The sequence below is a fragment of the Vicugna pacos genome, unplaced genomic scaffold, assembly GCF_048564905.1.
Source record: "Vicugna pacos unplaced genomic scaffold, VicPac4 scaffold_19, whole genome shotgun sequence".
Classification (NCBI taxonomy): domain Eukaryota; kingdom Metazoa; phylum Chordata; class Mammalia; order Artiodactyla; family Camelidae; genus Vicugna; species Vicugna pacos.
In genome coordinates this window covers 59,436,391-59,459,127 of record NW_027328740.1, presented here as the reverse complement: position 1 = coordinate 59,459,127, position 22,737 = coordinate 59,436,391, and the positions used below count along the sequence as shown (strand labels likewise).

The following is a 22,737-nucleotide window of genomic DNA, read 5'->3' as shown; positions in this document are numbered from 1 at the left end:
TAGCGAGTGCCTCTGCATGGGAAGTGGAGCTGTTTAACCAACAACCCCCAACCTGGGAATACCAGTGGCCCCTGAAAAATGCCTGAACTCAGTTTCCCCACCTCCAGCAGACACACGAAAAAGTGTTCTGTTATCTTGATTGTGGGGAGGCCCTTCCAAATCACAGCAGAACCTGGGATCTAATGGGATCCCTTAGGTTGACTTCCCTGAGTGTTTCTCTAGGCTGGGCTGTGAGCGAATTTGGGGGTTGGTCTCTAAAGCCAAGTATAATCGAGTGCCTCTCTATGGGCAGTGGATATGTTTAAACTACATCTCCAAACTGGGAACACCTGTGCCCCCATTTATTTTCATGTACTCTTTTTCCCAAACTCTAGAACACACACGAAAACGTGTTCAGGTTTATTGAGTGTTGGAAGGCTCCTCCAACTTACAACATTGCCTGGGTACTATTACAATCCCTTAGCTAATATTCCCTGAGTGTTTCCCTGCCGGGCTTCGAGGGAAAGCTGTAGGTTGGGCTTGGAATGAAATTAGCATCGAGTGCCCCCCGGTTGACTGAGGAATTACGTAGAGGATTTCTCCCTAACGGATAAAACCTGTGCCCCCATTCATCTGCGTGGTTTATGGCTTCACCTCTTCCTCCAACACTAGGCTATATTCCGGAATCCTGAGTGTGGGGAAGTTCCTCGTACTGACAGCAGCACCTGTGTTCTAATTGAATCTATAAGCTTTCTTGCTGATGGTTTGCCTATGCCGGTGTTCGGGGGATAGTGTAGATTGTGCTCTGATACCAAGTATTAGCGAGTGCCTCTCATAGGACGTGGAGGTTTTTAACCTAAAACCACCAGCCTGGGAATAACTGTGCGCCCTGAAAGATGCGTGGACTCAGTTTCCCCACCTTCAGCAAACACACGAAGTGGTGTTCTGGTATCCTGAAAATGGGTAGGCTCCTCTAACTTACAGCAGCACCTGAGGTCTAATATTATCCCTTTGTTTCTATTCACTGTATGTTTCCATATGCCAGGCTGCAAGGAAAACCTGGGAGTTGGGCTTGTAGTCCATGTAGCAATGACTGGCCCCCGATGGATTGAGGAAGTACTCAGAAGACATCTCCCATACGGGGAACACCTGTGCCCCCATTCATCTGCGTGAATTGGGGCTCTTCAACTCCCCCACACACAAGTCTGGGTTCCCGAATCCTGAGTGTGGGGAAGTTCCTCCAAATGACAGCAGCGCCTGGATTCAAGTAGAATCCCTTAGCTTGTCTTTCCTGATGCTTTGCCTAGGCACTGTGTGAGGGAAAGTGTGGTTTGGGCTCTAAAACCAAGTATTAGCGAGTGCACCTCCATGGGAAATGGAGGTGATTTAATTACAACCCTCAACCTGGGAATACCTATGCCCCCTGGAAGATGAGTGGACTCTGTTTCCCCACATCCAGCACACAAACGAAGTTCAGGTATCCTAACTGAGGGGAGGCTCCTCCAACTGACAGCAGCGCCTGGGTTCGAATAGAATCCCATAGCTTCTCTTTCCTGAAGTTTTGACTTGGACGGTTTGCGGGAGATGTGTGGGTTGGGCTCTAAAACTAAGCTTTTGTGATTGCCTCTCTATGGTCAGTGGAGGAGTTTGAACTACATCCCCAAGCTGGAAACAGCTGTGCACCCATAAAGATACGTGGAATTTGTTTCCCCACCTGTAGCACACACACGAAGAAGTGTTCTGGTATTCTCAGTGTTCCGTGACTCCTTCAAGTGACACCAGTACCTGGGATCTTATAGAATCCCCTTGCTTGACTTCCTTGAGTGTCTTCCTAGGCCAGGATGTGAGCGAATGTGGGGGTTGGTTTTGGAGGCCAAGTAGAAGCGAGTGCCCCCCGATGGAATGAGGAAGTACTTAGAGGACATCTCCCTAACGGGGAACACCTGTGCCCCCATTCATGCGCGTGGTGAGGGGCTCCACAAATCCCACCCACACAAAGTTTTCTTCCAGAATCCTGAGTGTGGGGAACTTCCAAAAACTGGGAGCACGAATACGTGTTCAGTTATCCTGAGTGTTTGGAGGCTCCTCCAACAGAGAGCAGCGCCTGATTTCTAATAGAATCCCTTAGCTTGCCTTCCCTGATGGCTCTTCTAGGTCGGAGTGCGGGGTAAAGTGTGGTTTAGGCTCTATAGACAAGTATTAGGGAGCGCCTCTCCATGGGAAGTGGAGGTCTTTAAGCTACAACCCCCACCCTGGGAATACCTGTGCTGCCTGAAAAATGCGTGGACTTAGTTTCCCCACCCCCAGCACACACACGAAGAAGTGTTCTGGTATCCTGAGTGTGGGGAGTTTCCTCCAAATGATGCAGCACCTGGTATCTAATAGAATCCCTTAACTTGAGTTCCTTGAGAGTTTCCTTAGGCCGGGCTGTGAGCGAAGGTGGGGTTGGGCTCTAAAGCCAAGTATTAGCGAGTGCCCCTCTATGGGCTGTGGAGGCGTTTAAACTACATCCCCAACCTGGGAACAACTGTGCCCTCACAAAGATGCGTGGACTCTGTTTCCCCACCTCCAGCACACACACGACGAAGTGTTCTGGTTTCCTGAGTGTGGGGAAGCACCTCCAACTGACAGCAGCCCCTGGGTTCTAATAGAATCCCTTGGCTTGTATTCCCTGATGGTTTACCTAGGCCAGAGTGCGGGGGAAAGTGTGGTTAGGGCTCAAAAACCAAGTGTTTGCGAGTGCCTCTCCATGAGAGGTGTAGGTGTTTAAACTACAAACCCCAACCTGGGAATACCTTTGCCCCCTGAAAGATCCATGGACTCTGTTTCCCCACCACCATCACACACACAAAGACGTGTTCAGATATCCTGAGTGTGAGGAGGCTCCTGCAACTGCCAGCAGCACCTGGAATCTAATAGAATAACTTAGCTTGACTTCCTTAAGTGTTTTCCTAGGCCGGGCTGTCAGCGAAGGTGGGGTTTGGGGTCTAAATCCAAGTAATAGCGTGTGCCTCTCTATGGTCAGTGGAGGTGCTTAAACTACATCCCCAACCTGGGAACACCTGTGCCCCCATAATGATGCGTGGATTATTTTTCCCCACCTCCAGCACACTCATGAAGATATGTTCAGGTATCCTGAGTGTGGAGAGGCTCCTCCAACTAACAGCAGCAATTGGATCCTAACAGAATCCCTTAGCTTGTATTCCCTGAGTGTTTACCAATCCCGGGCTGCGAGGGAATGCTGGGGGTTGGGATTGGAATTCAAGAAGCAGCGAGTGCCCCCCCGATGGACTGAGGAACTATTTAGAGGACTTCTCCTTTACAGGGAACACCTGTGATCCTATTCATCTGCGTGGAGTGAGTCTCCACAGCTCCCCGCCGCACAAGGCTTGGTTCCGGTGTCCTAAGTATGGGGAAGTTCCTCCAACTGACAGCAGCGGCTGGGTTCAAATTGTATCATTTAGCTTGTCTTCCCTGATGGTTTGCCTATGCCAGAATGCGGGGGAAAGTGAGGGTATGGCTCTAAATCCAAGTATCTGTGAGTGCGTCTCCATGGGACGTGGAGGGGTTGAACCTACAATCCCGAACCTCGGAATACCTGTGCCCCCTAAATGATACGTTGTCTATGTTTCCCCACCTCCAGCACACACACGAATAAGTGTTCTGTTTTCCTGACTTTGGAGAGGCTTCTCCAACTGAGAGCAGCACCTGGGATCTAAAGAATCCCTTAGTTTCTTTTCCCTGAGTGTTTTCCTTGTCCGGGCTGTGAGCGAAGGTGGGGTTTGCGCTCTAATGCCAAGTATTAGCGAGTGCCTCTCTATGGGCAGTGGAGGAGTTTAAACTACATCTCCCACCTGGGAATACCTGTTCCCCCATAAAATGCGTGGACGCTCTTTCCCCACCTCAAGAACACACACGAAAATGTGTTCTGGTATCCTGACTGTGGAGTGGCTTCTCCAACAGAGAGCAGACCCTGGTTTCTAATAGGATCCCTTAGCTTGTCTTCCCTGAGTGTTTTCCCAGGCCGGGCTGTGAGGGAAAGTGGGGGTTGGGCTCTAAAGCCAAGTAGTAGCCTGTGCCTCTCCATGGGTAGTGGAGCTGTTTAACCTACATCCCCCATCCTGGGAAAACCTGTTTCCACTGAAAGTTGCGTGGGCTCTGTTTCCCCACATATAGCACACACATGAAGTCTTGTTCTGGTATCCTGACTGTGGAGAGGCTCCTCCAACTGACAGCAGCAACTGGGATCTAATAGTATCCCTTAACTTGACTTCCCTGAGTGTTTCCCTAGGCTGGGCTGTTAGCAACGGTGGAGGTTGTGCTCTAAACCAAGTACTAGCGAGTGCCTCTCTATGGGCAGTGGAGGTGTTTAAAAAACATCCCCAACCTGGGTACATCTGTGCCAACAGAAAGATGCGTGGACTATGTTTCCCCATCTCCAGCACACACACGAAGACTTGTTCTGGTATCCTGAGTGTGGGGAGGCTCCTGCAAATGACAGCAGCGCCTGGGTTCTAATAGAATCCCTTAGCTTGTATTCACTGAGTGTTTCCCTAAGCCGGGCTGCGAGGGAATATGGGTTTTGGTCTTGGAGTCCAAGAAACATCGAATGCCCCCTGATGGACTGAGGAATTACTTAGAGGAGTTCTCCCTAACGGGGAACAACTGTGTCCCCATTCATCTGCCAGGAATGGAGCTCCATAACTCCCCCCAACACAAGGCTTGGTTCCGGAATCCTGGATTTGAGGATATTCCTCCAACTGATAGCGGCGCCTGGCTTCTAATAGAATCCCTTAGCTTGTCTTCCCTGAGTGTTTTCCTAGGCCGGTCTTACAGGGAATGTGGGGGTTGGGCTCTAAGCCAAGTATTGGCGTGTGCCTCTCTATGGGCAGCGGAGGTTTTTAGCCAATATCCCCCAGCCTGGGAACACATGTGCCCCCAGAAAATGTGTGGAATCTGTTTCCCCACCTCCAGCACACACACGAAGTCAAATACGGTGGAATGACTGCTGTTATTTTAGGTTCTACAAACTCTTAAATGGATTGATTTCTATCTCCATTATACAAGCACTCCTGGGTAACCTTTATATTCATGTGAGGATCAAAAGAGTACTCATTAATACTATTACCATACTTCTACTGAATTAACTCTTCTGTAACAGTATAATGGCCACACTTCTTAACAACTGCCTCTTAAGTGTCTTGTAAGTCACAAATATTTATTATAAAGAAATTACATAAAAAATAATAACAATTACAACAACTATGTTGTTTATAACGATGATAGTGTTAGCATCTCCCTCTCATATTAAACAATACCCATCACTGGATTCCTTAGGAAGCAACGCCAATGCATTTTTGGACTCTTCTAAGTCTTCACCCAATGAAGCCTTTTTACTCACGCTGGTCCACCACAGCCAGAATTGCTGTTACTTTCATGGTTGACTGCCACGCTGTGATGTTCTGGGCTTTTTCTGGCACCATGCATCTATAATTTGTAGTCAAGTTTCCACGTACCGAGTCTGATTTCCAATATATTGTTCTCCAGAGCCAACAGAGGGGCCACTGGAAAGAGGCCACAAATAATCTGGTGAACCCAAACTGAATACCTGTTTAAGGAATGGACACATAACATGGAGTGGTAGACGGATGGAAGGACAACATCAATTCCTTTACTCCTGTAAAGAGAGAGGGGCAAATGGTGAACTAAATCCCAAAGAGAAAACATATTCACGGTAATAATAATGTTTAACAGTGAAAGAATCCAAACAAAAGGCAAATATAATATCTCTGGGAAGAAGACTTATTTCAAACTGTTTCTTTCACGTATATACCCTTAGTAGGAATAACATACTTAAAAATCTTCAACCAACCATAGTTATTTGCTCATAATAAACTTGGGAATCTTGAAGCATATTATTCACTCTCAGTGTTGAAATAATGCAATCTTGGAAGATGATTTGTAATTGAGGATTAAAAAAAGAATATTGTGGATTTATCTAACAATTTAAATAGAAATAAGAAATGTACCTTTGGGAAAGCTCTGCATAGAGAATGCTGGAGGAAATGCACTGAAAATAGGCAAGTGAGCAAGCTCCCTTGAGTCTGGGAAGGTGAGTACAGCACATTCAGAAAGTCTATGAAGTTATTACAAGTCACAGAAAGGTATGCAATTAAAGTGTCTTCCTAAGAAAAATATTCTTATTCAGGAATTTTTATCTTGATATTTCTATGGTCTGTGTGGTCACAGGAAGTCAAAGTTGTGGTGGTGGCTTAGAAGTTCTTTTCTCTCTGTCTGTAATTTACAGGGCATTGCTACAGATGGGGCAGCAGAGATCTGTGGTAAGCTATTCCATGGGGTGGGGGAGCAGTTAGAAATGATAAGGCCAGAAATCTAAAAGACTTTTAGACCCTCCCCTCCTAACTGGCAGACCTTTAAAGTAAACTAGCACAGGTATGTAACTAAGCCAGAAGATGAGAGGCAAATTTAAAGTCCATTTACTGTTACTGATCAGTCAAGGGGTAGGGACCACTCTGGCCAGGAACGGCAAGACCGTGGATGGGGTGGATGTGTAGGAGGAGCTGACATTTGCTTGTGACCTGAGAGGCAGGGGTGTGTTGCATAAAAGCCGACAGTGCTGGAAAGATGCAGTAGGTCCACAGCCCAAAAGGAGCTGTCATATTCAGGGAGGTCAGAGAGCAAGAACCAGAGTTAGTGATGCCACAGAGTCAGCAGTGTGGCAGCAGTGATATCAGTATCTGTGTCCATAACCCACCTAACCCTACATGAACTCATCTGCCTACAGGGGGCAGGTAAGTAGCAGAAATGTGTGGAGTGGGTGCAGCCACTGGCAAATTGGCAAGTGGACATCCTAAGGTAACACACTGCTCACAGTCACCATATTGGAAAGAGTGCCCCACACTGTCAGATCTCCTTCTCATTGCCAGAAATTAGGAGTTTATTAGCAATCAACCCAGTTAAAAACCCAGAAAAGATATCATTATAATGACAACAAAGGCACAGACTATTCAGAAATAAATTAATTAAAAATGTTAAGATGATTCTGATAAATGACTTAAAAAAAAGAAAAAAATATGATGATTGAATGAGCAGTAGAATGCACCATACTCTTCATTGGGCAGACTCAAGCTTGGGGGACATAGAACATTATTTCTCCAAAGTAAATTTAGAATCTGAATGCAAATTTAGTTAATAATCCAAAATGGATTTAAGAAAAATATCTGAAGGGTGATCGTATTGTTCTTCCAGAAATATACACAAATATACAAATAAAATAATGAGGAGGGAAGTTTGAACTTGCAGTGTTAGGGATATTCTGGAAAAAGATTAAATAGGACCAACTCTAGGAGGCATTAATCTATGGTCGTGGAAAAAGTATAGAAATAGTGCACTGAGAGTATGAATGTAATACAATGCATTTCAAGAATAGACGTGGATATATTTGAGATTTTAGTAATATTATAAAACTGACACTTCAAATCAGTGGATTCAAGTACTGGAGTAATTAGCTAAATCATTGGAAGACCTGGCACAGTGTCCTCACTTTTGTTATTAAAATAAATTCCAGATAATTTATTAATTAAAAAATAAAATACCAGAAATAACCCAACATGATTTAATCTGTTCAGATATTCAAACGAGAAGAACTTTCTAAAAAGCTTTTGGAACAAAGACCAATAACAGCAAAGGCCTAGGAACTCATCAAGGCCAGAAACGCCCACTGTAAAACAAAACTAACCCTCGCCCAACCCTCTCTCACGGCCCTGTGTTGCTCTCTGATACTTTCTACTCTTTCTTCTTCCCTTTAAAGTCCAGTCTCTTGGAGAAGTGCCTGCGCTGATGACTCCTCCAGGGCTCGGAGCCCTGCATCCCCCACGGCCCTCACCGCGGCACTGAGACAGGAGTTGCACTGCCGGTGGCTGCGTGTTTCAAACCAGTGGGCATTCTCAGCTCCTGTTTATTTGATTACCAGGTAGCTTTTGCCATGGACAAATATTTTCCTCTCAGTGGAGTGTTTTCCCCCCTTAATTTTTGTTTTACTTAAATAAATTTAAAAAGCCCAGGCAGAAAAGTGTGTGTGCACATATGCACACACACAGATACACACAGATCTGTTTTTTAAAGGCTACCTTAGTCCTCCTCCTCCCTTTCCCCAGTCTCGGCAATTAAAGGTGGGAATTAGCCCTTGCTTTTTTGCCCCACAAACCCCCCGTTTCTCACTATGCTCCCTTTAGTCAGTGTTCAAATCCCTCTTAAGCCAGGTTACAGCCTTCTCTGTGTTGCCTCAACTAGCTTTCTCCCAACTGCTCTGCTATTCTTCTCTCTCTTGGTGGATTTCTCGTCTCCCATTTGCCATGTTCATGGCCCTTTTCCCCAGGGCCTCGTCTTCAGTCCTCCGCCTGGCAGGACTGAATCGCCCCCACGGCCTCACCCACAGCTCCTCTGAGCTCCTGACTGGTGAATCCAGCTTAACAACAGACATCACCCCTCAGATGTCCCATAGACACTTTGCACTCAAACTGCCACACACAGAACCATCTTGAAATCAGCTCTTCCCCTTACACTGCCCCTGCAGATCCTCTTTCAAGATGGGTCACTGGAAAGTCACCTCAGCAGCTCTGCGGCCCGCCGCCCCAGCCCTGCAGTCCCTACTGCAGCAGTCATCACTTCTGCCTCCCATGTCCCTCTCCCTCTGCCCAGGGCCTCTCTGCAGGCGTGTGACACTTGTTGTCTGGGTTACCTGGGTTGTTCCCAAAACATCATTTCCCCCCAAAGTATGGGCCTCTCCCAAAAATAGTATCTTCCATTCTGCTGCTAGAATAACCAGATATTCTTCAACATAAATATTATGCAATTCTCTTACTTACAAATATTCCAATATATACCTGTTTCATTAAGGATACATTCAAGTCTAAGCACACAAGGCCCATCGTGACAGAGGCCATGTGCACCTGATATTCCCACCTATGGATCCTTTGTTCTAGCCCTACTTGTTGTTCTTCAGTCTAGCCAAGCCAGTTCATGCCGTGTACACTTATGTCTCTACCTCTCTGCATGAAGTGTCCACTCCCTCTACCACACATTAGAGAGCTAACTTTCACCTTTCAAAATTCAGTTCAAATATTTCTAGCTCTAGGAAGTCCAATTTGTGTTCACCTGGTTAGCAATCCATCAACTACTCGCCAAATCTCGCCTGGCCTGGGGAGTGCAGACACCAAGTCTTATCTGTCTTGGTCTCCCCAGCAGCTGATACAGTGTTTGGCATAGCAGGTGCTCAGTGTTTTTTGGATAGATAAACGAATGAATCGGTAAAGAGATGAGAGGTCTACAATCCCCCCCAGTTACTCAGCTGCCATTTTGGGAAGTTCATTCTGCAGAGTTAAGGAAATGTCAGTGCAGGTGGTGGGCAGACAGAACAGAGGTGAGGGCGTGGGGGAGACAGGCCTGGTCCTGGAGAGCGCAGGAGAGGCGTGGGTGGGATAGCACTGGAGAGAGAGGGAATGGACGGTTCGGGTGCAAGGAGATGTTGAAGAACAACTGATATTAACTGCAATAAATTAAATGGAGAACATAATATATGAAGGGAAGATCAAGTTAACACAGCAAGGGTGGAAAAGGCAGTACCAGAGACAAAGAGCTCTCACTTCATCCCTCACAGCATTTCACTTATGGCGCCCGCCCTCTGGGAAGGCAGCGTCAAATTTTTGAGAGACTGGTGTTTGTGCTGTGGGTGCTCTAAGTGCAAAACGGTATCTTATGGCTTCCAGATTTTAAGACTGATAGATAATTTCTCTTATGTCCCATATCTGAGTTCTCAGACAGCAGGATCTTTCGCTGGTGTGGGGAGAGCTATTGTGGTTAAAAACTCAGGGTTACTCTAATAATCTCAAAGGACAGTGGGGAATTCACTAAAACAAATAAAAGAGAAATTTCACTCAGAAAAAGCCATATGCCATATAGAACCTTGTGGGGGCCTTGGGGGCAATATTACCGCCAACTCATCTAACAGTTTTATGTGAGTGTGCTGAAACTCCAAGCTCAAGTCACTTAAACACATATGAGGCCCAGGGTCCAGGCTGTGGTGCTCCAGACAATGACGGGAGGATGAAAAGCCTGACTACAGCCTCCGACAGGATCAGTCCAACCACGAAGCACAATGGACACGGACACGATCATGCACCATCAAGACAAGAATCAAGTGCAATTCATGCCTAGACAGGAGAGCAGATAATCTCTAAAAAGTGGAGGGGTCCCTGCCAAGGCTTGGCAAGAGTCCTTCCAGGCAGAAAAGCAGAGAAAGATACTTCAGGCGAAGGAGACTAGGGTTGGTGGCTGGGTGCGAGGCCTAACGAAGCACAGGTGGAGGACTCCAGGGTCATCTGTCAGTAGCTGTTCCCCTTCAGCAGCTAAGAGGCATAACTAAAAAGGCAGGTGGGGTGACATTAATGATCATGGGAAAAACTGGGAGGAGGAAACTGAGGTCAGGAGATCACCACCAAAGGCAATTTATTTTAGAGGAACAAAAATAATTCAAAAAGCACTTGGAAATTCTACCTCCCATGAATGAAAAGAACACAATATAAGTTTCACTCCAGCGTTGAATACAGAAAAACAGACTGCCTACTCTCAGAAATGGATTCAATTTTCTAATTCGTCAGGGATTATTTAGATAATAGGAAAACAAATAAATCTGAACAATCTCTCTAGACTAGCTGTTACTCCATCCTGTTATGTAGGGAGAATGTAATTTAGGAAAAAGTAAACTCCCTCTATCTGTAGACTTATAAACAGGAAGCACAAAGGGGTGCCTTTGCAGACATGAACCCGCATGCATAAATGCAAAGCCTATTGACCCAAATACTTTCTTGTCTCCTAAGCTTAAAAAAAAAAAAAAACTACTTCAAGGCAGTGGTGAGCTGAAAGGGCTCAGATACAAAACGTGCACTTCATCAGCCTTCTAGTAGATAAAAGTGCGCCATGCATAATAGAAAAGATAACGTTTCCTATGGAAATCTATTTTGAGATGCAACAATTTAAAGGCAAATGAGAGCTCAAAACCAAGTTCAACCAAAGAGAAACCAAGCCCAAACAAATGTACAGAAATGGACAAAGACATTGGAGAAGGAGGGGATGTGTGCTCTACCGATACTCCAGATCAACAAATTCATCTTGAATTCAAGCCAGTGATGTGCCATGAGGTCACTCAAGGAATCAGGCAGAAACCATATCAAAGGCAGGTGTGAGATGTGGAAGGGGTGACCCTGTGAACCTTGCTGCAATGAGGCAGGATGCCCTTGCGGGCTTTCTGCACAGGCCGGCTGGCTCACATGACTCTGTTTAGAAGGATATCAGCCAGCAGCTGTGCCACACGGGCTACAGCCCGAGCTGAGTCACATCTAGTAACGGTTCTGAGTTCATCTTCAAACGACATGACCAGAAGGATCTGAGAATCAATGGTGGAGACGTATCTGAATGAGTATTCCATTTCATTCCTTGGCAGTAAACATTCAGCTTTGTACAACATAAATATTGACAAAGATACACACAGGCACCCTATTTGAAAGCCTGACTGCATAATTGCATCTAATGGAGAAAAGCGGGCTCCGTGTCGGTATGCTAGGTCATTGTTTGGCTCGGTAACCGATGCTTCTGAGACCCAAAGCATATTCTAGTATAACCGACAGCACAGAAATCTCCACTGATGACTTACTCATTTCAGGGTATTCATAAAATAACCCCAGTTTGCCCATGGGATACAGACGGTTGTCCCATTCCCATCGTGGGGTGGTCTGTTCTGCTTCTGGAACTGTGGCACCATTAGATTAATGACCCAGCTGTCAAACAGATCAAATTATAAGGCAGGATATTATCAGACCAAGGTCATAAAAGTATTACTGACATTTCAAGCTGAACACATCATCTTCCCAAGAATTTAATTTCTTGTTTTCAGGATAAATTTCTTTTTATTGCTGCCTCCCTACCCTCAAAAATTGTGAAAACTAGTCCTGACCACGTACCTTGGGTTTACCAAAATTGTAACGACTACTGCTACTTTATCTCCTACCTCCTTTTCAGGTGGGCATTTTAGGTTTTAGAAGATGCCTTCCCTCATTTGTCTTTTTTACCCCCATTTCTCTGCTATTATCCACCATGGCCTTTCCAGTCTGAAAATCTCACAGAAAATAAGTAAAAGACAGAAATACAGGGTCTGTGAGCCGGTGATAAGTGCTGCGGAGGAAAATAAAGGAGGGTGAGGAATGTGTGCTAGGGAGGAGTGGGGATGGGGCAGTGACCTTTGAATAAGGCAAAGACAGAGGCAAAGGGGTGAGCAGAGGAGGGACAGAGGGAACAGTGATCACAGGCCTGGAGGTCCCTCACGCTGGAAAGACAGCATGGAGACTGGTGTGGGCCACAGTGAATAGGAAATAAGTGGTGGTTTTGGGGGTGGAGCCTTAGAGGCTGCCATGAGGATGTGGGCATTTTTCCCTCTGAAGGAATTGCGGAGCCATGGAGGGTCACCGAGCAAAAAAGTGATACTCTAACATTGGATAGAACAGGTCCAAGACCCTAATTTAAGCTGAACAAATCAAGGGCCAGAGAAGTGGCATGCCACCTCAAATTCAGTGCAGAGCTTGAAAGAAACACAGCCTCGACTCGCAGCCCAGTGCTCTGCCCCCTTCTGGATGCTGTCCCACAGAGCTGACTATAACGTTATGTTTTTTCCTCACTCAGAGGCTTGTGGGCCAACTGAATGCTTTCCCCTTTTTCAAATGGCAATTTTTCCTGAAAGGAAATCAGAGTTGGCAGTGAAACAAGGCATGGACCTGTAGCCTACAGAGCTGTTGTCCCTGAAAGCAACAGCTGGCGCGTGGTTTACTCGTGGAGTTCAGCAGAAGAGACAGAGCAACAACAGACAACTTAGCGTCTGGCTGAGCTTCGACTGACTGCACTGCACGTTTGGATGGATTTCAAATTTGGACAGTGAGGCGGCTTCACATGAAAGGCAGGTGTATACATCATACATGCCCACACGTCTGTATGCATACACACGTAGACACACACAGAGCATATGATGTGACTTGTAAAGAGCTGCCTCTTCTTGGTTTCCCACGGCCTCTAATCTCAGCATTAAGCTTTCACTGGCCATGCTCCCAGGTTTGCTACGAGATTTCTTTGCAATGGAACATGCCCTTCGCTTCACAAACTTTCCCCACTTCTTTCAATGACATTAGGGGAAGAGCAGGGAGCACTGGGAAGTGCTGGGGATATGGACTCGAGATACTCCTGAATCTGAATCCACACTTCATGGCTTATTTTTTATTTAACTTTATTTACATTCAAAATGCAACTGTTGCAGATCTCAGAAGATGATTTACACTCACTGCTATGGCAGAATGTTGCGGTTAGTAGACCCACCACTGGATCCTCTTATTCAACACATTCTTCCAATAATTCAGATATTACTGTATCACAAATGCCCATTTCTATATTTTGATATCTGCTTTCCAGTATAATTATCTTCCTTCTTTATTCTCTAAATCTTATGATTTTAAAACATATTTCTGAGAAGTGTTCCACAGGCACTTTGCATATGGTAATTTGATAAAGAGATCCTGGAGATCAAAACCACATTTAAATCCTGAGATAAACTCAACTGTGTCATATACATGTCTAGGTTTAGTCTGCTTACTTTGTTACTTTGTTTAGTAATTTTTGTTTCAAACAACAAGATCCTTCTGTATAGCACAGGGAACTACACTCAATAACTTTTAATAGCCTATAGTGGAAAAGTATATGACAAGGAATATATATATATATATATATATATGAATCACTATGCTGTACAGCAAGAATTAACACAATATTGTAAACCAACTATACTTTCAACAAAAAAAGTTGAAATAAAATTGAGAGATGAAACTTCAACTGCCCAGGCTGCTGTCAGGATGAAATGATTCAAAGCAGGCCAGGTATTAGCAACCCCCCTGACACATCAAAACCCCATGGGGGATCTTCCTTTTGAGCAGCACTGGCTAACCGGCTGTGGTCACCTGTAAATAGGGTTAAAGTCACTTAGACCCTTGGCTTGGGATCACCGTGGCCACAGGGTTGGGGGTCACTGCAGCACCTACGAGAATGATGGGGCCAGCCTGCTGCTGAAGCCGCTCCCCAGGCCGCAACCCAGAGCACTGCAGGCAGGTCTGAGGTCCGGCCGGGGGCGCGCAGCTCCACAGCCACTCGGAGCCCTGCGGTGGGGGTGGCGCTGGGACCACGCTCGTCCATCACCCTCCCTATCACCCAGACTCGGGATTCTCCTGCGGGAATTTTTCTCTGCCTCATACTTCCTGTCTCAGCCTCTTGTGGAATCCGGTCCATGCCACAGGGAAGCAGGGCTTTAACCCTCCGGGACCTAAATCAATCACGGTATGGATCCAGGGTGAAACTTCCATGTTAAATCACCTGGCGCTCCCTTCTTGTGCTGAAATGCCCTCCCCTGTCGATGGCATTAGGTCGTATTAGAAGTCCCGACTTGCTTGTCCTTAGCTAAGACTCTGAGCTTCTTGCTCAGTCTTCCTGAGTGGAACCACTCATCTGTGGCAGAAAAGCTTGGGCTCTCGTCTACCTATCATTGTCCACGGTCTTTTGGGTTTTCTGTTGGTTTAAGGTTCTCGTGCAGGGATATCAATTTGCACATGAGAAGCACCTGTAGACATTTAAAAAAATACAGACACTGGATCCTCCCCCCTCTCCAGCCAAGGCTGGAAGCTTTCTTCCTCTAGCAGGGGTTACACAATCATTTCCTTGGGAATTGACCACACATATTGGCATAATCATAGTAAATTGTCCTTTACACTGTGCTTGCCACGTGGCATTTTCTACTTCATGTTGTCTTTTTACCTTCATTATCACATTTAATCCCTGAATTATAGATTATCACCATTTCTGTTGAGGACACTCCTACTTGCTAATCTTGAATACAAGTATCTTTGATTCTCTTAATCTATTTCATTCCTGAGTTTCCTGTTCCTGAATTTAAAGAGTGAATTATGGACACATGTATTTAAGATTCTCTTATTATATTTCTCTGACTCATCCTCTAACCAAATCATATCTGGAGAAGAGAGATTTTCTCTTTTAAACATTTGCTTTTTCTTATTATATAGTAGTGCATACACACAGTGGAAAATGTAGAAAACATATAAAGTAAGAAAATTACAGCCATACATTATCTAAACACCAAAGGACAATGCTATGTCATTTTGGGCATTTAATTATTTTTCTTAATATTTTATCATAAAATTTCCCTAGGAAAGTTGCTTAACCCTGGAATTGTACTAGCCTTTTGTCCAGTACAGAATAACATTCCCAGAAATGACCCCAACATCAAAATAGTATGTGAGGCTGGGAAGGCCACAGGGCACTCAGCTTATTCTCTGAGTCCTACAAAGAATGCTGTTAATTCACTGATGTTACGCATTCGATGCCTGTGAGTCACTCACTCACTCAGCTGGCTTGGACTGAGACCTACGTTATACCAGGTGCCAATCCAAGTGCTGGGGAGACCCCAGAGGGAGCCTGGATCACGGCATCACTCTCCTTCTTCATTTACTCCCAGATTCCTACTCAAGAAACCCACATGGGATTGGGGGGGTGGAGGCAGGTGAGATATAGTGAAATTCATTTCATTATGTTCCTTTAGACATATTTGAATAGCATGAAAATAGTCGCTAATTTTGATAAGTTTTCTTTTCCCTTCCTATGTATTTTTGAGGATGGGTATAGCTTTGGTGCAGCAAGAGTAATTGATAGATCTTTGGTATGCTAAGATTTTATATGAAAAATTAAGAATGAAACTGCACTTAAACAAAGAGAAGAGGCAGTGAGGAAAACACAAGCCACCCTCGAACTTGGCTACAATTCAGAATTCCTGGTTTTCAAAAAAGGGAATCATAATTCAAAATAAATTCCCTAAATATTTTAGCCCATAGTAGAAATACATGGAGGCAAAGTTCAGCTCACTGGAACCTAGAAAAATGTGCTTACTTAAGCGAAGGTATAAACAGACCACAGATACTATAATGCATCCTTTAATTTAAACTAGTTCATGTGAGCAAGTTTCATTTCACATGAATTGCTCAGTACCAGTTTAGGAAATATATCCTTCTTGATTGGTAAAAATAGCTCACGGATAACCAGATTCAACAAAATTTAGTGTTCAATAATTTACTTATTTCCTTCAGGAAATGCTTTTGAGTAATCTGAGTTAAGTATTTCCTCTATCTGATCTATTTCTTTTCACAGAGAAAAGTAGTATTATTTGCACATGACCTACTTTTACTCCTCTGGAAATATCTGACTGTGAGCTCAGGGTAAGTGTTGTCTACTGCACAGTAGGGAAAAAAAAGATTCATTTCACAGTGAAGATCAGAATCTTTTTTTGAGGGGCGTAGTGAGCTGGGGGACAAGGGAAATGCCTTTGGTTTCGAGACAGACCCCAGGAATCCATACTGAAGCTGAAAGATGAAGCCCTTGTGAAGAAATGTGGAAGGACACACTGACACCCAAAGGTGTTCACTCTGTAAAAACACAAAGAAAGAAAGAAAAAATAATTTAACTGCCCTATAAAGAGAATGGACAGAAACTTGGTAATAAGGGAGAGAGAAGGAAGGTTAGGGAAGGGAGGAGAAACAATGAAAGGGAACTTGGATGCGGTGGGCAGAATAGCAGGTTTCTGGAGCCTACAATGAAGGATGATAAGAAAAAAAGTAAAGTTTAAAAAAGTTACAAAGTTTAAAATAGTTTAAAAATTAAAAAACGAAGTTAAAAAATAAATTTTTTTATAGTGGCATGGAAGATTTTAAAATCATGGAGGTTTTTTATTTCAAAATTCAAGTTGTTTGAGTTTCTCCCCCATTCTCCAAACAACAGTAAGACCTGCTTGTGTAAGTGGTTTTGGGGGACACCACAGAGAGGGGCGAGCTCAGCAGTTAGGTTGGCCAGGAGCAGAATGCTGGTGTGGAAGGCAAGACAGAAGAGAGTTCAACAGTTTCATGAAAACAGAAACTCAAAGCCAGAAATTATCTTAAAAAGGTTAGTGTGGTAGGCAGAAAAATGTCCCCCCCCCCAAATATGTCTATGTCCTTATCCCCAGAACATAGGAAGAGGTCAGATTCCCTGGCAAAGGGTACCTATGGTTGCAGATGTGGTTAAGGTTGCTAACCAGTCGACCCTAAGAGAGACCAGCTGGATTATAGATGTGGGCCCAGTGTAATCACCAGAGTCGTTAAAGGAGGAAGAAGGAGGCAAAAGAGGGGAGAGAGGAGAGGAGATCTGACCACAGGATCAGAGTCAGAGGCACACAAACATGCTGACCTTGAGATTGAGAAAAGAGGTCACTGGCCAAGAGATGGAGGTGGCCTCTGGAAGCCAGAAAAGTCAAAGATACAGGTTCCCCTGAGACCTTCAGAAACAGCCGTGCCAACACTTTGACTTCAGCAGGCTTCTGCGTTCAAGAAAACTACAAGTTTAAATTTGTGTTGTTTAGTGGAGACTTTTTCTTTTTTCTTCCTACTACCATGACGTTTGGGGATACTAGTTACAACAGCAACAAAAAGCGAATACAGTAAGCTCCTTGAAATGTTTAGAAATTGCAGATAACACTGGACTGTCCACTTTGATGTGGGATTGTGCTTATGTGAAAATCAAAAGGACAGTGTGACCTTGGCTAACATCTGCTTTTCTCATTTTTAGGAAGAGAACAATAAGTCAAAATCTCTGTAGTTATTATTTTAGACAAGTGTTTCTTAAAACGTTATGTAACCCTGTGCCTTAGGAACCCAAGAGAGTCTCTGTTCTTAGACGAACATGGATTCAGAGAGATAGGGTTTTACATCTGAGTCCCACAGTGGTCTCTTATTGGCAATGAGAGCTTGGGCAAATCAGTTACCCTCTTTAAGCCACAGGATCTTCATTTGCAAAAGGAAGATAAGAATAAGGATTGTTTGGGTGATTAAATTGTACACACACACACACACGCACACATACATATATGTACAACATTTAATACAGTGACTAGCACATACTAGGCACTCAACAAATTCCTGTTATGGATTTTTAAATGCATATATAAAAGGAGGAGAAATTTGCAGGAAGTTGTGGGAAAACTTAGTTCATGGCCCCAAAAAGGGCCATCTCTCAATGGGCTCTGATCCGTCAGTCCCCAGTGGTGGGCTAATAAGCAGAGACTATAGCACTTGAGGATTTATGTTAAACATAAAAAGGAAGGCATTTAAACATAATTATTAAACAGCAGGTACGTTTATACTGTTGGCTGTATCATCCTATCTGGAGAGCTTTAATAAGCAGAGAGTCTCCCCTGTTCTAGAGATGGCCAAGCAGGAAAATGACGTGGGTCGGTGGGCCGTTCTCACCCCAAGAACACATGACTGAGTACTCACGGAAGCAACACCTCTTGTATGTTATTCCAGATGGACTGTCCTCCCATGATTATTGTCAGCTGTGTCATCAGTTCAAGGATACAGCCACTTGGGTCACACTGGAATATTAGAAAGAAAATCTCATTTAAATTTTAGATAGCTCTAATATGAAATAAAGTCATTATTTTATGCCTAAAAAAATCAAAGGAACAGAGAGTAAAGACACTCTTCATTGGGCAACTAAGAGAAAACCTGAAACAGATTAGACTGTCAGAACACAAAGCTGTATTCACACCTCTTCATTTCTGTATTTTTACAGGGAATACATCAGATCTCATGGATAAGTCACAAATCTGCCCTTAAAGAATGTGATGTAGAAACACGAGGAGTAGTAGTTGACAAAATGGAACAAGAGCACCTTCATGGCTGGGTTTTTCTCATAGTCAGTCTGGTCCTCGGGAGCTCTGCAGCTAGAATAAAGAAAAGGTAAGTCTGTAAAACTGTGAACGGCTTTGAGACCCTAATCAAAGCCATGGACACATGAGTTAACACAATAAATATGTATGTATGTATGTATGTATATATATATATATATATATATATATATTACGCAATTCACACTGTTTTCATATCAGCTGTTTTGAATTTCTTAACATATCCACTATGTTAATTCCAACTGTACACAGTGTTGTAAGAGTTTCTCCCACTAAGAACGCAATATCCCACAAGGCAAAAAAAAAAAAGTCATCCATTCCTTAAAATTTATAAGCACAACAGTATCCAATGGGCAAGAACTGTCCTCTGTCAGGTGTAATTTGAAAGAAAGCTACTTCTAAACATCCTGCTAAATAATATTCTCTTGTCTCCCTGAACGGCAGTAAGGTAGGACTATTGAAGAAGACAAACAAAACACGGGGCAACTTGCTAGAAGCATTTGGGGAACAGAAAACGGGTCATCCTCCTAGTTCAGAATTTGAATTGGTCTTAGTATTTTCAGAAGATGACCACTGAGCAGACCACTGGGAGAACCACCCAGCCACATGCAATGTGTGGGAAGCACTTAACTTAGGCCGCTAAGCCGCTGGGTGGGATACAAGCCAGAGAGAAGAAACATTTATTATAGAAGCCGCAGCTGATGAGAATGGAGCTACACTAACAGGAACAGCATGGGGGGAAGACACATAAAACTGTGATTATCTGTCCTCTCCGTAACGCACAAGCAAATCTCCCACTGGAACCACGACACTCTTCCACTTATTTGCAATACAGAGACTATTTACTTTCAACAGTAGGGTACATTATCTAATGTAATTGAAATTATTATTAAACACTGACATATTTACACAGAGCTTGGACATTCTAAAGCGTCCTTTGTCCCTTTTACTAATGCAAAAATGGAGCTAATTCACTTCTCATATAGGCTAGAGGAAATACGTTTACACTTGAAGTTAACTAAAGACTGTAATGTACTGCAATTGAAGTGCCTAAAAGATAGTCTCTGTTTTGACCTGGTTCTAAAACTTGTGTAGAAATTATCTCAGCTGCAGGAGGAGCTTACCAGAGTCAGTCATCATGACTGCCACTTTCTCATATATGGCGTTCAGGGTCATGAAGATGATAAAACTGATGAGGGAAGCAGTGATGGGCGTGGCCCACCTGCACAGTCAGGTACTTTTGGATTGGGTCTGTTCCACTCAGGTTCTTGGGAAGTTTTGCAGGAAATACAGTGAACAGTGAAAGTCCGTAGACAATGATCCCAATAACTGAAGCAATGGTCAACAGGACCTGACAACCCAAAAACCCAGCAGCATGAGACTCACTAATGATCGTATTTTTACACAGAAAACTTGCCCCCAACCCAGCTTAAACAGAAAACATGCATGTGTTGTAAACCTCACATAAACGTGAGATGTGATATAAATCACACGTAAATGCATAAGAGACGTGAATATCAGGCATGTTAAATTTTAGGGGAGGAGGAATGCAAGATGTCAAAAAGAATGAGTGCATCCACTAATGTAATACGCTGACAGCAGGAGCCTCTGTGTGCAGGGCGTAGGGAATATATGGGAACGCCAATTTCTGTGAATTTTTCTGTAAACCTAAAACTGCACTAAAGAAGGAAGCCTGTTAAGTATATTTTAATGGGTGAAAATGGGGTAACTATTGGCATGTTTTTTTGGAGGGAAGTCTGTGATAGCAGAACCAATGAAAGTATCCCTTCTACATCTGTAGAATTACTTAGGTTATGAACTAGTTGTAACCCATGAAGGGGATATTCTTCCTTTCAAGGGAGAACCTATCACCGATTCAGGGGTCAGCAGGTACTAGCTGACGTCTTCATTCTGAATAGGACCAGTGAAGCTGTGGGCATGCCCTGAGGGAAACAGTGGAAGTGACAGCAGGTCTCTGCTGATGAAAGCTTCACATGCTTTTCATACTCATTGAGATCTTAAAGTGGCAGTTATTCCTACTCCCTGCATTTGCACAAGATTCATGTCCCTGATCCACTGTAGATCTGACTGCGTGGACCCAAGGGCAGCGGGGGTGTCTGAAGCATAACTTGCACGTGGCTGATAGGGTTTCAGTTCCTCACTAGGCAGGTTTTTTTCTGGCCACTGAAGAATGCACATTAAAGATCCCATTTTTAAACTGTTTTCCTTCCATCTACCTTCTTGGTCATAGTCCAGAAGCATGTACTCAGTGCCCCTGGCTGCTCCTGATGGCAGCCCCAGAGAGAAAGCTACAAAGAATGTGAATTTCAGGACTAAGTGAACCACATCATGTTATTTATAGTAACAGTGGGCCGCTGGCTTGCACCTGCAGGGGAGAGCAGTGGGAGTGTTTACAAGCACCTCCCGGAGCCACACTCCTGCATCTGGATCCCAGCTCCGAAGCTAGCTGTGGGGCCTTGTGTAAATTTCTTAACCTCAAGGGGCTTCAATCTCCTCACCCATATAATGGGGGAATAACAATAGCACTTTATAGGACTATTGTGATGAATCAATTATTTACTAATTGTGAAAAAATTTGGAACATTAACCACAGGCATGTGAAAAACTCTACCTAAGTATTAGCTACAAATATGGTGACCAAAGTCTTAAAAAGGTGGTTTTCTTAGTTTTTAAGCCATCAGCTTGTAGAGAAAGCATTTTATTTTCTCCTCTACTCTCTTTCATCATCCTTTTCTTCACAGTTAAATCTTCATGCTTGTGAAAGGAATAACTTTTTGGTGTGTGTGTGATTAAATGTGAAAATTAGTTAAGGCTGAGAAAAATGTATTATAGAAGGTATATTAAGCCTTCCTCTCTTGTACAGCACATAAAGGCCATTTAAATAGTATGCATTTTTTAAAAGTCTGCATAATAATTTTTTAATTATGTATTAAGTAAACATAATAGTTAAGATTCCTTAAATGCTTACTATTGCTTCAGCACACATCTATTTTTCAAAATCCTCACAATCACCCTGTGGGGAAGGTAATATTATATCTCTTTTACAGATGAGGAAATAGAGCCACCTGGAGATGATGCAATTTGCCCCAAATGAAGCAACTTTAAGTGAAAGTACTGAAATACTCAGAGAACCCAAAGACACACTAACTGTATAGCACTGTCTCCTACATGGTCTGTAAAATCAATTCTAATTCATTTCAGAACTTTTACAAACTTGACACATTTCCATTATTCTTTGAAACACTTAATGGGTTCAATATTTCTTAAGAAACAGGAAAGCTTTCCATTCTCCTTCCTCAAGTTTCTTCTTATTTATCATCTTTTCTGATCATAAATTTAACATTTGCTCATTAAAGAAAATTTGAAAGTACTCAGTAGTGGACAGAATTGCTGTCCTGGATCTGTCCCCAGTCTTAGAAGAGGACCCAGAACTTGCTTTAGGATAAGTAACCTCCATTTTGTTTCTAGTCCTGTGATTTAAGCTCGATTGACCCACTCTTTCTGAAGCACCAGAAGTAGATCTCAGTTGGTTTAAGACAAATAATACCCCTCATTCTATTGGCCTCGCACATGATTGGAGAATTGGCAAATAACCCAGGAAGAGCCACTATTATGTGAGGAGATACGTGCTGGTGCCCATGTGAATCATAAGCTTCCTCTATCAAGAGAGGAAGCTGCCAAAAGAGACCTGTCTTGGTTTGGATGGATGATCTGGGATACTGAGTGCCCAGAAGCATCATGCTGAGATATCTTTAGATACAGAATGAAGACAGGACAAAAGCAGACCTTGACATCATCTGGGCTAGAGTATCTCTCCTTGACTGAAGCCAGACCTCAGACCTGAG

General features: G+C 43.7%; 1 protein-coding gene across 1 annotated transcript in view; it reads right to left on the bottom strand.

The window, feature by feature from the left end:
* Positions 1–5,232: 5,232 nt before the first annotated feature.
* LOC140692971 (uncharacterized) overlaps positions 5,233–22,737 on the bottom strand; it is a 59,743-nt gene continuing 42,238 nt past the window's right edge. Inside the window, exons 5-7 of the mRNA XM_072957160.1 lie at positions 18,459–18,556; positions 16,476–16,577; positions 5,233–5,656 (exon numbers count right to left, since the gene is read on the bottom strand). Of these exons, the coding sequence (XP_072813261.1) occupies positions 5,467–5,656; positions 16,476–16,577; positions 18,459–18,556 (390 nt within the window). The 3' untranslated portion in view covers positions 5,233–5,466. The remainder of the gene's footprint in view (positions 5,657–16,475; positions 16,578–18,458; positions 18,557–22,737) is intronic.